At 36.8% G+C, this 13,714-nt stretch overlaps 1 protein-coding gene across 1 annotated transcript; it reads right to left on the bottom strand.

The window, feature by feature from the left end:
• Positions 1-6,818: 6,818 nt before the first annotated feature.
• On the bottom strand, positions 6,819-12,745 carry LOC128204674 (uncharacterized). The gene is made up of 3 exons (XM_052906073.1): positions 12,004-12,745; positions 8,399-9,922; positions 6,819-8,038 (listed from the first exon to the last, which is right to left on the bottom strand). Exons 1-3 carry the CDS (start codon positions 12,350-12,352, stop codon positions 6,819-6,821), a joined length of 3,093 nt encoding a protein of 1,030 aa, XP_052762033.1. The 5' UTR covers positions 12,353-12,745.
• Between the last annotated feature and the right edge of the window lie 969 nt (positions 12,746-13,714).

Raw genomic sequence — 13,714 nt, 5'->3', positions numbered from 1 at the left:
AAAATCGAAAAACCATTTATATCAACAGTATCTAAAGAATCAGTTTTAGTTTCCTGTAAACCAATAATGTCAAACATCAAATATCAACATGAACTGGAAAAGACGTTTATCAGGGATGTTTCCTGAAGTTGGAGAGTGACAGCTGAAGAAATAAAACACATCACAATTACCAAATGAAAAAGTCAGTAAGTGTTATCATATATAGTACTAAATGCACAGTTCAACAAACATCAACACAAGACATACAATGACAATTGATCTGTTTAAATATTTTATAAGCACTCCTAGAAATATTCAATTACAATAGATGTAAAAGAAAAAAAAGATCGTTCACTCCCAGTTTTGTACACAGTATTTAAGGGAAGGTTTTCCTTGTTATGCTGGTGTCTCATTGATGCATTTACATCCCGAGTGTCTGAGCTGAAGCTACCATAGGTTTTGACGAAGGCCGATCAGATTTATCAGTCACCTTGACGATACTGTCCTTGTTTGACCTTTAAACTATGAATAATAATAATAATAATGATAATAATAATAATAATAATAATAATAATAATAATAATAATAATAATAATAATAATAATAATAATAATAATAATAATTATAATAGTAATAATGATAAACAAAACACAAGTGACATAATTTAAGTTATCTATTATTTTGATTTACATCGCCAGAGCATCATACCTATAATGTTGGTCATCTTTGTCCAGGATAGAATCCGGAAGTCCCTGTAATGATAATCTCTGACCTCGTGGTCCGCTTTGGTAAGTAGCAACTGGTATCTCTACAGTTTCGTATGTGAAACGTGTACTGTATTTCCCTGCAGTGGTTCGCATTCCACTGTCTGATGTCTGCTACTTTGTTGGTTTCACTTCACAAAGACTGAAAGCTAGATCTTTGTCTATAAAACATGATTGCAGACGACAACATTGTTTAAGCAAGCTGAGAATCATTCGTTATAATTTATTTTTCTTACAATTACATAAATACCCAGTGAACCATTAATCTAAAAGGAGAATGTTTATATTTCAGTTAGAGGTTTTACAAATATTATAAAAAGTTTTCGGTATTTGTTTTGTCTTTTTTACAAAAAAACACACGAATATATGGGTTTGTGTGAACATTTTTTGCGCAACTTATTTTATCACATAAAACAGGATGATTGATTATTTTTATCATAAATTACATGTATTTTATTTATGTACAGACCAGCCTAATTTCTTCGTGGTTTTAGTTGTTCATTTAATAGATGGCTTGTGGTTTACAAATGTATATCGAGTACATACCTAAAGCCAAGGCGACACCAGAGTGCTGAGAGTCCGGTACCAGAGATGTCTAGTGGTCTTCTGGCGCATGGCGACACCAGAGTGCTGAGAGTCCGGTACCAGAGATGTCTAGTGGTCTTCTGGCGCATGGCGACACAAGAGTGCTGAGAGTCAGGAACAAGAGATGTCTAGTGGTCTTCTGGCGCAAGGCGGCACCAGAGTGCTGAGAGTCCGGTACCAGAGATGACTAGTGGTCTTCTGGCACAAGGCAACACCGGAGTGCTGAGTGTCCGGTACCAGAGATATCTGGTGGTCTTTTGGTGCATGGCAACACCAGAGTGCTGAGAGTCAGTCACCACAGATGTCTGGTGGTCTTCTGGCGCAAGGAGACACCAGAGTTTTGAGAGTTAGGTACCAGAGATGTCTTGTGGTCTTCTGGCGCAACTTCATGCACATTTGCAAAACATCAGCCATTTTCCATAGAAAACAACCTCGGTTGTAGGCCGGTACATCAGTAGAAGTAGTTTATAAAATTTTGAATTGTATGATTAATTATTTCAGTGTTAAATGTGTATTGTATACTTCTATGTTCAAAGGGATTGCAATTGAAGTGCATTAGTGCATAACTTATTAAGGTTCCTAGAGGAAAGCCATTGGGTTAAACTGCTACATTTTAATTACTACGCGATCAACTTGTAGCGTACTTAAACGTAAACATACTGACAATGTAAACCGCCAATATACATCAGAGGTGATGGCCGAGGTGTTCAGATGGATAAAGAAAAAGATCACTACAAATACCTCATGTGTTCAGAAAAGACACAAATAAATAACTATATGACTCATGCTCGTGTCCACTTCGTTGAAAAGTAAAGAGATGTTTACTGATTATGTAATGGTTAATAATTGTTAGTACGTAATTACAAACATAAGAACATATTAAATGTTTTAGTGGTCACCATACTATTTTGTAAACTACCCACTTTCTTGACCAGTCAATATTCATTTTTACCGCCTTATCTGATAAATATCAAACTGCTTATTTACTGAAATAAATGTCAGAAAAATCAGAACACTTGAGAAGTATTTCCTTTTCAAAGGACAAAATAAAATGTTGACCACTCATTAAATAGATGTTTGACGTCTTAATAGATGACCATCTGATCAACATTATTAAACATAGGTTCGTAATGAAAATTACAATATTATTGACAATATCTACCATCTACATGAGATCCAACAGTTAATGTGAATACATGCATAATTTAAAGTTCATGGCAAACAAAATATACAGAGAATTACACCAAAGAGATAGCATATAGAAAACTATATAGCAAATTCTAGTGGACATATAATTGTCGATTCTAAACAAAATACATGTAAATATACATTGTTATGTCAATAGTTTTCGTTTTCAAACACATTCATCCCTTCTTTAGAATTCATTGTTTAAAATGGTGACAAAACTAGTTTCAGCCATATTTGCGTGGACGGTATCTATGCGAATTGTTGAATGTTCGTTTTTTGGAGCGACATGAAGGCAATCATAAGGCTGCATAGATGTGTGTGTGTGTGTGTGTGTGTGTGTGTGTGTGCGTGTGTGCGTGCGTGCATGCGTGCGTGCGTGCGTGCGTGTGTGAACTTAGGTAAGCTATCTGTCATTATGCTGAACAGATGTGTAAGTGCATTAAGGTAAGTCATCCGTCATTATGCTGCAAAGATGTGTGAGTGAAGTAAGGTAAGCCATCCTTCATTATGCTGCAAAGATGTGTGAGTGAAGTAAGGTACGCCATCCTTCATTATGCTGCACAGACGTGTTAGTGCATTAAGGTAAGCCATCCGTCATGATGCTGCAAAGGGGTGTGAGTCAATTAAGGTAAGCCATCAGTCATTATGCTGCAAAGAAGTGTAAATGTATTAAGGTATGCTATCTAATATTCGATTGCTAAGCCATGTTAGTGCATTAAGGTAAGTAAACCATCATCGAGCTGCAAAGATGTATTATTGCATTAAGGTAAGCCATCCTTTATTATGACGAAAAGGCGTGTAAGTGCATAAGTGTAAGTCAATAGGTAAGCCATCCATCTTTAGGCTACAAAGACTTGTTAGTGCATTAAGGTAAGCCACCCATCATTAGGATGCTAAGACGTGTTAGTGCATTAAGCTAAGCCACCCATAATAAGGATGCAACGACTAGTTAGTGCATTAAGGTAAGTCACCTATTATAAGGATGCAAAGATGTGTTAGTGCATTAAGGTTAGCCACCCATCATTAGGATGCAAAGATATGTTAGTGAATTAAGGTAAGCCATCCATCATCAAGCTGCAAAGATGTGTTGGTGCATTAAGGTAAGCCATCCATCATCAAGCTGCAAAGATGTGTTAGTGCATTAAGGTAAGCCATCCATCATCAAGCTGCAAAGATGTGTTAGTGCATTAAGGTAAGCCACCCATAATAAGGATACAAAGATGTGTTAGTGAATTAAGGTAAGCCATCCATCATAAGGATGCAACTATGTGTTGGTGCATTAAGTTAAGCCATCCATCATAAGGACACAAAGATGTTTTAGTAAATTAAGGCAAACCATCTATCATAAGGATGCAAAGATGTTTTAGTAAATTAAGGCAAACCATCTATCATAAGGACGCGTAGTTGTGTTAGTACATTAAGGAAAGCCATCCATAATAAGGATGCAAAAAAGTGTGAGTCCATTTAGGTAAGCCATCCACCATTAGGGTGCAAAGATTTGTTTATGCATTTCGGACATAATTAGAATGCAAAGACGTGTTAGTGCATTAAGGTAAGTCACTCATCATTAGGATGCAAATATGTGTTAGTGCATTAAGGTAAGTCACTCATCATTAGGATGCAAATATGTGTTAGTGCATTAAGGTAAGTCACTCATCATTAGGATGCAAATATGTGTTTGTGCATTAAGGTAAGCCATCCATCGTAAGGATACAAATATGTGTTAGTGTATTGAGGTAAGCCATCCATCGTAAGGATACAAACATGTGTTGGTGCATTAAGGTAAGCCACCCATTATTAGGATGCAAATATGTGTTGGTGCATTAACGTAAGCCATTGATCATTTTGCTAAGATGTGTTAGTGCATTCAGGTTAACCGTCCATCATTTGGATCAAGGGCGTGTTTGTGCATTTTAGATAGTAAAATCAAGATTATTTCTATGTCTAATTCATTTTGACTAGCCGTTATATAATTTTGCATGAATTACGTTTTTCAAATACATCAAAATTGCACTAGCTTTTTCTGAATACTTTTAAAATTTTTTTTTTTTAAACATTTAGCAAATTTAAAATGAAACCATTAGCAATGAATTTATGATGGATGGTTTACCTTAAGAGCATATACACGCATTATTATATTAAAGCTACCTCTATCAATGCGTTTACTATACATTTGCCAATTATTTTAATATTTACTTAAAACAGACCACTCACATCCTTAATAAGCATTAATTAAACATGTATGTTATCAGATTGCAAAACTGTGAATGAATATTTCTATAACAATAAAAGTTAATGAGTATTGGTGTAACTATAAATGTTAATGAATATTTGTGTAACTATAAATATTAATGCATATTGGTGTAACCATAAATGTTAAGAAATATTGCCATAACTATAAATGTTAATGACTATTGCTATAACTATCAATGTTAATGAATATTGTTATAACTTTTAGTTTGATTTTCACTGGTGTTGTAAACACTGGCTCGATTTTTCAGAATTTTGTCGAAGTAATCAATGTGATTAACGACATCGATAATAACGTTTAAAAATTAACTATTTCATTATGTCCTCGCGTATTTATATGAAATATATAACATACAGCTGCTTGGGCGGTCTTAAATCTTTTTTAAGATATACAGCAGACATCAATTAAATCCATTAGATTTTCAAAGCAACAACGATCTGAACGTAAGCGATTACGTTAACAACGTTGTTAACTTGAACAATGTTTCGAACAATCGGCCAAGTATTCGAATTATCCTTACATTTACACAGTTAGTATTACTTTCATAAACCCGAGTAGTTATATACAATATTACGAACATTTTATGTTTATCTAAAGTATCCCACTTGATCCAACAAACTATTTGCACAAAATATGTCTTTTGATATAATACACCTGTAAGCAAAGCTGTTCCTAGGACTGTGATTTACGGGGTAAAACAATGTTTAATTAAATAATAAATCAAAATATTTACAAGATATGAAAAACATATTTAAAGCTGCACTCTCACAGATTGAACGTTCTGACAACTTTTTTTGTCTTGGAACGAGCCAATTTTTGCGAAAATCCATGGAAACCAGTTATATAAGACTGCTGACAAAATATTAGATCTTAGATTTAGGTCAAGGTTTTATGCATTTTACTTTAACCGTTAGTAAGGTTAAAGCCATTAAACATTAATTTTCGAACGGAAATATGCAAATCTGCGATCCGATCATTTGATAGCATTCTTTTATCATTGGTTTGCAGATATTTACGTAAAAAATTGCTGTTTCCAAGACAAAAAATTAAAAAGTTGTAAAAATGGCTAATCTGTGAGAGTGCAGCTTTAAGAAGTAAAAAAGAAAAGTAAATTCATTTTTTTTTAATGTTTAAGATATATTGGATAACTTGCACAAATCTTAGCTATTCAACTGATTTAACTGTGGGATATATTAATACGAAAATATTGTTCATGAAAATGACATATATATTGATAACGTCCAGATTACTTACCCTTAGCATTTTTCAAATAACTTAATTTCACGTTTATCTTTTACGATAATGTACATGTGGTATGGCGAAGATTGTTTTGTTTATCAAGCTCTGGTATATCAAGGGTTGTTTTTAACGTAACATTGTCCATTCTTTGCTCTCGTAGTTTCTTTGTAAAGTGTTCACCATTTGCAAATGTCACCTCCATAGGCGGTGTCTTCTTCCGCATCTGATTATTGATAGTTACAAAGAACACCTCCAGCTGGGCCGGGGCGATGGTCACATGCAGGAGACGAATGTTCACAAAATAGATCTTAGCGAGGTCCGTGCAGGAGGACAGGTCCAGGTGGAAGTCGTCAGGAAATGTTAATGTGCCCAACCACAGGTTTTGTAGTTTATCACAGTACCGTATATTAAGGGTTTCATTAAAAGTAACGTTTATCAGACTGAACTGTCGTAATTTCTCTGTAAACTGTTCCCCTTGTGCGAATGTCACCTCCATTGGGAGTGTCTTCTCCCGCATGTCATCCTTGATGTAGACCCAGAACACCTCCAGCTGGGCCGGGGCGATGGTCACATGGTGGAGACGGAGATTTCGTAGTGTTACTTCAGTCAGGTCCGTGAATGAGGAAAGGTCCAGGTGAAAGTCGTCAGGAAATGTTAATGTGCCCAGCTTCAGTTTTTGTAGTTTATCACACTGCCGTATATTAAGGGTTTCATTAAAAGTAACGTTTATCAGACAGAGCTTTCGTAATTTCTCTGTAAACTGTTCCCCTTGTGCGAATGTCACCTCCATTGGGAGTGTCTTCTCCCGCAAGTCATCCTTGATGTAGACCCAGAACTCCTCCAGCTGGGCCGGGGCGATGGTCACATGGTGGAGACGGAGATTCCGTAGTGTTATATTCAGTCAGGTCCGTGAATGAGGAAAGGTCCAGGTGAAAGTCGTCAGGAAATGTTAATGTGCCCAGCTGCAGTTTTTGTAGTTTATCACACTGCCGTATAATAAGGGTTTCATTAAAAGTAACGTTTATCAGACTGAGCTGTCGTAATTTCTCTGTAAACTGTTCTCCTTGTGCGAATGTTACCTCCATTGGGAGTGTCTTCTCCAGCATGTCATCATTGATGTAGACCCAGAACTTCTCCACCTGGGCCGGGGCTATGGTCACATGGTGGAGACGGAGATTCTGTAGTGTTACTTCAGTCAGGTCCGTGCAGGAGGACAGGTCCAGGTGGAAGTCGTCAGGAAATGTTAATGTGTCCAGCTGCAGTTTTTGTAGTTTATCACACTGCCGTATAATAAGGGTTTCATTAAAAGTAACGTTTATCAGACTGAGCTTTCGTAATTTCTCTGTAAACTGTTCCCCTTGTGCGAATGTCACCTCCATTGGGAGTGTCTTCTCCCGCATGTCATCCTTGATGTAGACCCAGAACTCCTCCAGCTGGGCCGGGGCGATGGTCACATGGTGGAGACGGAGATTCCATAGTGTTACTTCAGTCAGGTCCGTGAATGAGGAAAGGTCCAGGTGAAAGTCGTCAGGAAATGTTAATGTGCCCAGCTGCAGTTTTTGTAGTTTATCACACTGCCGTATATTAAGGGTTTCATTAAAAGTAACGTTGTACAGAATGAGCTCTCGTAATTTCTCTGTAAACTGTTCCCCTTGTGCGAATGTCACCTCCATTGGGGGTGTCTTCTCTACCATGTCATCCTTAATGTAGACCCAGAACTCCTCCACCTGGGCCGGGGCGATGGTCACATGGTGGAGACGGTGATTCTGTAGTGTTACTCCAGTCAGGTCCGTGCAGGAGGACAGGTCCAGGTGGAAGTCGTCAGAAAATGTTAATGTGCCCAGCTGCAGTTTTTGTAGTTTATCACACTCCCGTATATTAAGGGTTTCATTAAAAGTAACGTTGTACAGACTGAGCTTTCGTAATTTCTCTGTAAACTGTTCCCCTTGTGCGAATGTCACCTCCATTGGGGGTGTCTTCTCTACCATGTCATCCTTGATGTAGACCCAGAACACCTCCACCTGGGCCGGGGCTATGGTCACATGATCGAGGTGGACGTTATTCAGAACCAAAATTTTAAGATTCTCACATGATGCAAGGTGTAGGTTGTCATTTTTTATGTACAAATTGAACAGACACAGTACTGTTAATTTGTTTAAAGAACATGTTGGAATAGTTTGTGGATAAGTATCATTCTCATTTTCACTGAATATACATAATGTGTTCAGTTGTTCCATGCCTGTCATGCTGATATTAACAGGGTATTCTTCGGAACATTGAATAGCGCACGACTTCAATCCTTTACGGCTGTGTTGCAAGAGTGGATGTTTTGCCGCAAAGTGTTTCCTATTTAGCCATGCATGTCTTAACGTTAGTTGCGGATTTGACTGACCATTATTTACACATTCGTTGTACGAAAGTAGCACGGCGTCTTGGTACTCGATTATCTCATTTCTATAAAATGTATGTCCTCTGTAAAACTCCCGCTTCGTATCCCCGAACATTTCCGAACATCGCCGGCCATGCTCGTAATTCATCACGCACAGGAAGGACATTAAGTCCGGTGAAAACGCAGTATTAAAGTTGTTCTCAAACGCAAGCCAGTCGTCACTCTTGAAATCCAGTGACGAAATATATAATGCTGCTAACATTTCCAGGTAGGTTTTGTGTAGAAATCGGTACACTTTGCTTTCAATACTGCACTTGTGTGACCTATCGGCTGAGATCAGTCCTGAATGTAAAAGAAATTGCTTATCTTGTAACGAATTCATGGTTGCCTCGTTAAAATTGTTCTTCGAGTTAATTAACATCTCAAAAGCAACTTTTCCTGTTCCATAAATTAAAGAAGATTTTGCTTTACACAGCTTCCGTCCTTCAAAACATTTAGGAAGAGTCCTTTGTGCGGGAGATGGTGTATGTGGACGTTCTGAGCTATCTTTGCTTTTGTTGTTTACTAAGCTGAACATCATTTCCAATATATCTGCATAGATGTGTGATCTTGTTGGCCCAAACATTACACTAGTTTTGTTATTTTCTGGTGTTTCGTCGTCCATACTTCGATCTTGCCAGACGCAGTAAAGTTGGAGTCCAACGAGCGTGTTGGAGGAAAGTGACTGCAGTTTCAGTGTTTTTAAAGTGGCAAAGAAGTCTTCAACTTCAAAAGTTGTCCCGTAAAAAATGTTTAAGATTTGATTCACGTGTTCAAACAGCTGTTTTGGGGAATTTTGGCTAAGATCGTCAATACTAACATGCATGTACTTCGGCAATGCCATATCTGCGAGTTTCCATGGGCGGCATGTTATAATTATGCTGTACTTCCGGTTTGCCATTGGTGAGTTCAACGTTGACAAAGAAGTCTCGTCCATTCCATCTAAGATGACTAAACAACGTTCGTCTATGAATACCCTTTCCAGTTTTTCTCGGTTTTGCTTCTGGTATCCAATCTCATTTTCCAAGTGAGCAAAGATGATGTCTTCAATGGAATGGGTGCGGTTTGGTGGAATATCCCTCATGGGAATGTAGAGGAGATAGGGTATGTCTTCTAAAGAATCAAAGGGAATGTCAAACCTCACTTTAAATTTGCTGATTGTATCCGTTTGGTCGTCATGCAATGCGCACCACAAAACAGCTACAAACTTACAAAATGAGGTTTTACCAACACCAGCATTCGCGGTTATGATTGTGATTTTGTTCGTTTTATCATTAGGTGTCAGAAGCTGTTCAAGTGATGTAATACGAGATTTCTGGTTTTCTGTTGCCCGGTTCTCGGTATCAATCTTTATTTTTTGCAATACTTCAAAAAGCCTTGGAGGCATGTAAAAATCCTCCAGGCGGGAGTCACCATGACGAAAGAACGGCCCCAGCGAAAGGGTAGAATTGGTTGTTAAATGGTGTTGAAGTAGAGTTGTTTTGAGGTCTGAAACATGTTATATTTTGGTCATATTCTACATTTGATATTGAACGAATATTAAAGTGACACTGTGAGACGTAAAGATAGCACGCGATCACAAATGAGAACGACAACGGTGAAATTGACATTACAAAACACATGTTGAACACATAACTGTACTTGTTTATTCATTTTTCTGTTTGTTGTGATTTTAAATTGTATATGTCTTTATGATCAATAGTGAGGTTGCGAAACACTACTTGTACGGCTACTTGTACGGCTACTTGTACGAGTTCGTGTGGACTGCGCAGCACGTCATCGAGAAATGTGTACATGTTGCGCATTTCTTCATCGAGAAATGTGTACATGTTGCGCATTTCTTCATCGAGAAATGTGTACATGTTGCGCACTTCTTCATCGAGAAATGTGTACATGTTGCGCACTTCTTCATCGAGGAATGTGTACTTATTGCGCATCGAGTCACCCAGGAATGTGTATTTTAGAATTTCACTAACGATAGCACGAGCAGCGTGATTTATGCACAAACAGCAAGCCAACTAGAACAAGTTTAAAATAAATTAAGCAAGGAATTTTATCACAACTGCAACCACCTGCACGTTTAGTCAAGCGTACGCGTACAATTTATGTTTCGCAACCTCATATAAAGAAACCCCACCATGAGTGTCAAATTAACCACTGGCTTGGGAAACCAAAGATGTCTATTTTAAGACGCGCGTGTTATGTGACAGAATCATGTCAACTGGTCAAAACCGTGCCGTATGATGTACCATGATGTGTATATGAGATTTTAACATGGACAAGTCACGTGAGGTATAATTAACCAAATTGTTTTTTATGTTTTAAATTAACTATCCTGAAAAAACGGACCCCGAAAGAAACAAATACCAAATTAGTGATATTCGATGTATAATATAGACTCTAGAGCCTCAATTCTGGACAATCTTCATTTTTTAGATAGACTTCCACAGTATTGATTTCAAATAAAACTTTTAGTGGGTTGATCATAGGAATCACACTGAATGCATCATAACAGATATCAAATACCAATAATACAAGTACAGCGTATGAGAATTTTGTTTACACTTGTGTTTTGTCATCGAAATTAAAGTAAACGGGAAATATTTCGGTAAGATCTATGATCATATAAATTGTGCTGTTTTTCGACCGGGAAGACTAAAACCTATCCGCTCGCGGACGCTAAACATAGAAATGAATTGGTATGGCCTAATTATCCAAAAGCGTTTTCTGGAGGTTTGTAAAACAGGTTTTGAATTTTCAAATGAGAAATAAAATGAGAAAGGTACACACGATAAGGGTGTTATAGTAAGCATTTTATTTTTTAAAGTGACACTCTTAAATCAATACATACACATGTTTAACAAACACCAATTTTGACTGATTGACCTTGTTCTTCTTACTAAATAATGCATTTATGGAAAATATTAATTACTGATAACAAGATTGTAACTGTGTATTCAATAGCAGAAAGCGCAAAAATAATAAATGATTGGTGAATGCTAAAAGATTTACTGTGATCTACTATAGTCTCATAAGATAGAAATACTGTGTTTTATGCTCATTTCTTTCAAATTAAACTCGGTATTCGTCATAAAAACTATTATTTTCGACATTTATTCATCATTGTGGGAATATTAAAACAATATAATTAATTGTGGTAAATCTTTTTGGGAGTAAGATTGCATCTTTAAATGAATGCAACAATTATAACTATTTAACTTTCGAGAGGCTTATTGGCTTTTGATTGCCCTTTTTATTAAGCAAAGGCTGAACAATCTAAATAATCATTATTCAGTTTTGACAATAATACTTGCCATTGTAATTTTGTTATTGTATACTGTTGGATTGCAAGTGTTTTCGCCGCTCAAAGGGATACAAAGTGTTAAGATATACTCTATATTCAGTTAAAATTGTGTAGTAATTACTAACCGGGATTTCAATATATTAACAATGAAAGTAGACACGCAAATGTTGATATGGTTACAATTGACAGTGATAAAGTAAAAGAATCAAATTTGTCGTTTAAATACCGGATTGCATCGTTCCAAAAGTGTTAACATTTTACCTACCCGTTTTGAAGGCTTCATCCACCTGCTGCTGCTGCTGTAAAATCTCGGCCTTCTGGGCGTCATAGTCTCGCTTGTGGGCTTCTACGTCCTCACCAATGCGATCAACAAGTTCTTCCATGTATGTAGCCACCACATGTGTTTTGTTCTCCAACACTTGGTGAAGTTTCGTGGTCTCTTCGATGTGTCTCTCTATGTCAATGACTAATTCACTTGATTCTTGTGTTCTAATAGGTCCTTGTATATTTTCTATTGGTCTATCCATCTGATGCGACCGCACATTATCACATATTTCTGCTCGATGCGTCCTATGATCAGTTTTTCGTCTTGTCTTTCTCAAATAATTCCCCATGATTGTTATTTTGTATTACCTATATGAACGGTATATTTGTTGTATTAAGCGCGTTTTAACCAACTAATTTTCATCAACGATTGACATCTTTCTTAGAATTTAAGTCGTAAAATTTAAAGTTTATTTTTTTAAATATGAGATTCGCATTTTCTGTAAATTTAAATCATAATATTGAATGTCTATAGTGACTTCAAAATGTGATGGATGTTAGGCGAAGGTCTACGTCGACGTTTCAGCATCATCTGAAGTTGTAAAATCAAACAAAAATGTAAATATCGTGTATATTGTTCATAATATAAGTATGATCATAATGACTTTAAAATATGCGCTTTCTTCATATATTATTACATTAAAGCTGCTTATTTCGAACCACGGCTTAATGTAAAAACAAACATTTTTGATGGTACCTGTGTGCGTGACCCCAACCCTCGAACATCCCTCAACCCTTCAATATCCCTGTTGCATGAGTAGTCTTCCCCACATGTTAGCACCCCGTCCCTCTGATACATCTAAATAAATGTTGCACAACTGAAATCAACATTGTAGGTGACAATATCCCGTCCGTGAAAGTTGTGCGATATTTGGGCGCTTACCTTGACCAGTTTCTAAATTTTAAAGAACATATTCGAATTAAGTGTAAAAGTGCTATGTTTAACTATCTGAGGATTAAAAGTATCCGTAAATATCTGACCGTAGACGCTACCAAAATTCTTGTTTTGTCGCTTGTCATCTCCCATCTCGATTATTGTAATGCATTACTTTACGGAATAGCCGATTGTGATTTATATAAATTGCAGCGTATACAAAATATGTGTGCGAAACTTGTTCTTCAGCGTGGAAAATATGACAGTGCTAAAGTCGCGTTATTCGAGCTCAATTGGCTGCCAGTTAAAGCACGAATTCAATTTAAGATACTGTGTTTAATGTTTAATTGTTCAACCGGAAATGCCCCATCATATCTCACGGAACTATTGACCGTAAAAATGCATCGACGTGCCGGTTTGAGATCCTCTGCTACGTCAGAACTTATTTACGATGTCCCATTTAATAGGCGAAAATCATTCTCTGACCGGGGTTTCGCTACAGCAGGCCCAGTTCTTTGGAATAAACTGCCTGTACACGTCAAGAACTCGTCTTCCATAGAACAGTTCAAAAAGAATCTTAAAACTCACTTCTTTAGAGATTTTTATGCATTTTTCAAGTCATTGTTCATACTGTGGTTTTAATAGAAGATAAACTGATTAGACTTATCCGTGTTTCTGTTATTTGTGTTCTGTGATATTTATATGAATTATTAGAATCCTGATTTATATTTTATTGTAATATATTGTAATTTAAAGTGTTTAAAGTCTTAAGTTGAGT

The sequence above is a fragment of the Mya arenaria genome, chromosome 10 (genome assembly GCF_026914265.1).
Source record: "Mya arenaria isolate MELC-2E11 chromosome 10, ASM2691426v1".
In the NCBI taxonomy this organism is placed as follows: domain Eukaryota; kingdom Metazoa; phylum Mollusca; class Bivalvia; order Myida; family Myidae; genus Mya; species Mya arenaria.
This window is presented reverse-complemented; position numbering and strand designations above follow the sequence as displayed.

Bases quoted from the DNA above. Each gene is read 5' to 3' on its own strand.
- LOC128204674 (XM_052906073.1), bottom strand. From the start codon at position 12,352: ATGGGGAATTATTTGAGAAAGACAAGACGAAAAACTGATCATAGGACG. The intron at 9,923-12,003 runs GTAGGTAAAATG...AACATGTTTCAG, and splicing joins GGATGAAGCCTTCAAAACGG to ACCTCAAAACAACTCTACTT. The intron at 8,039-8,398 runs GTCAGTCAAATC...ATGTGACCATAG, and splicing joins CAACGAATGTGTAAATAATG to CCCCGGCCCAGGTGGAGGTG.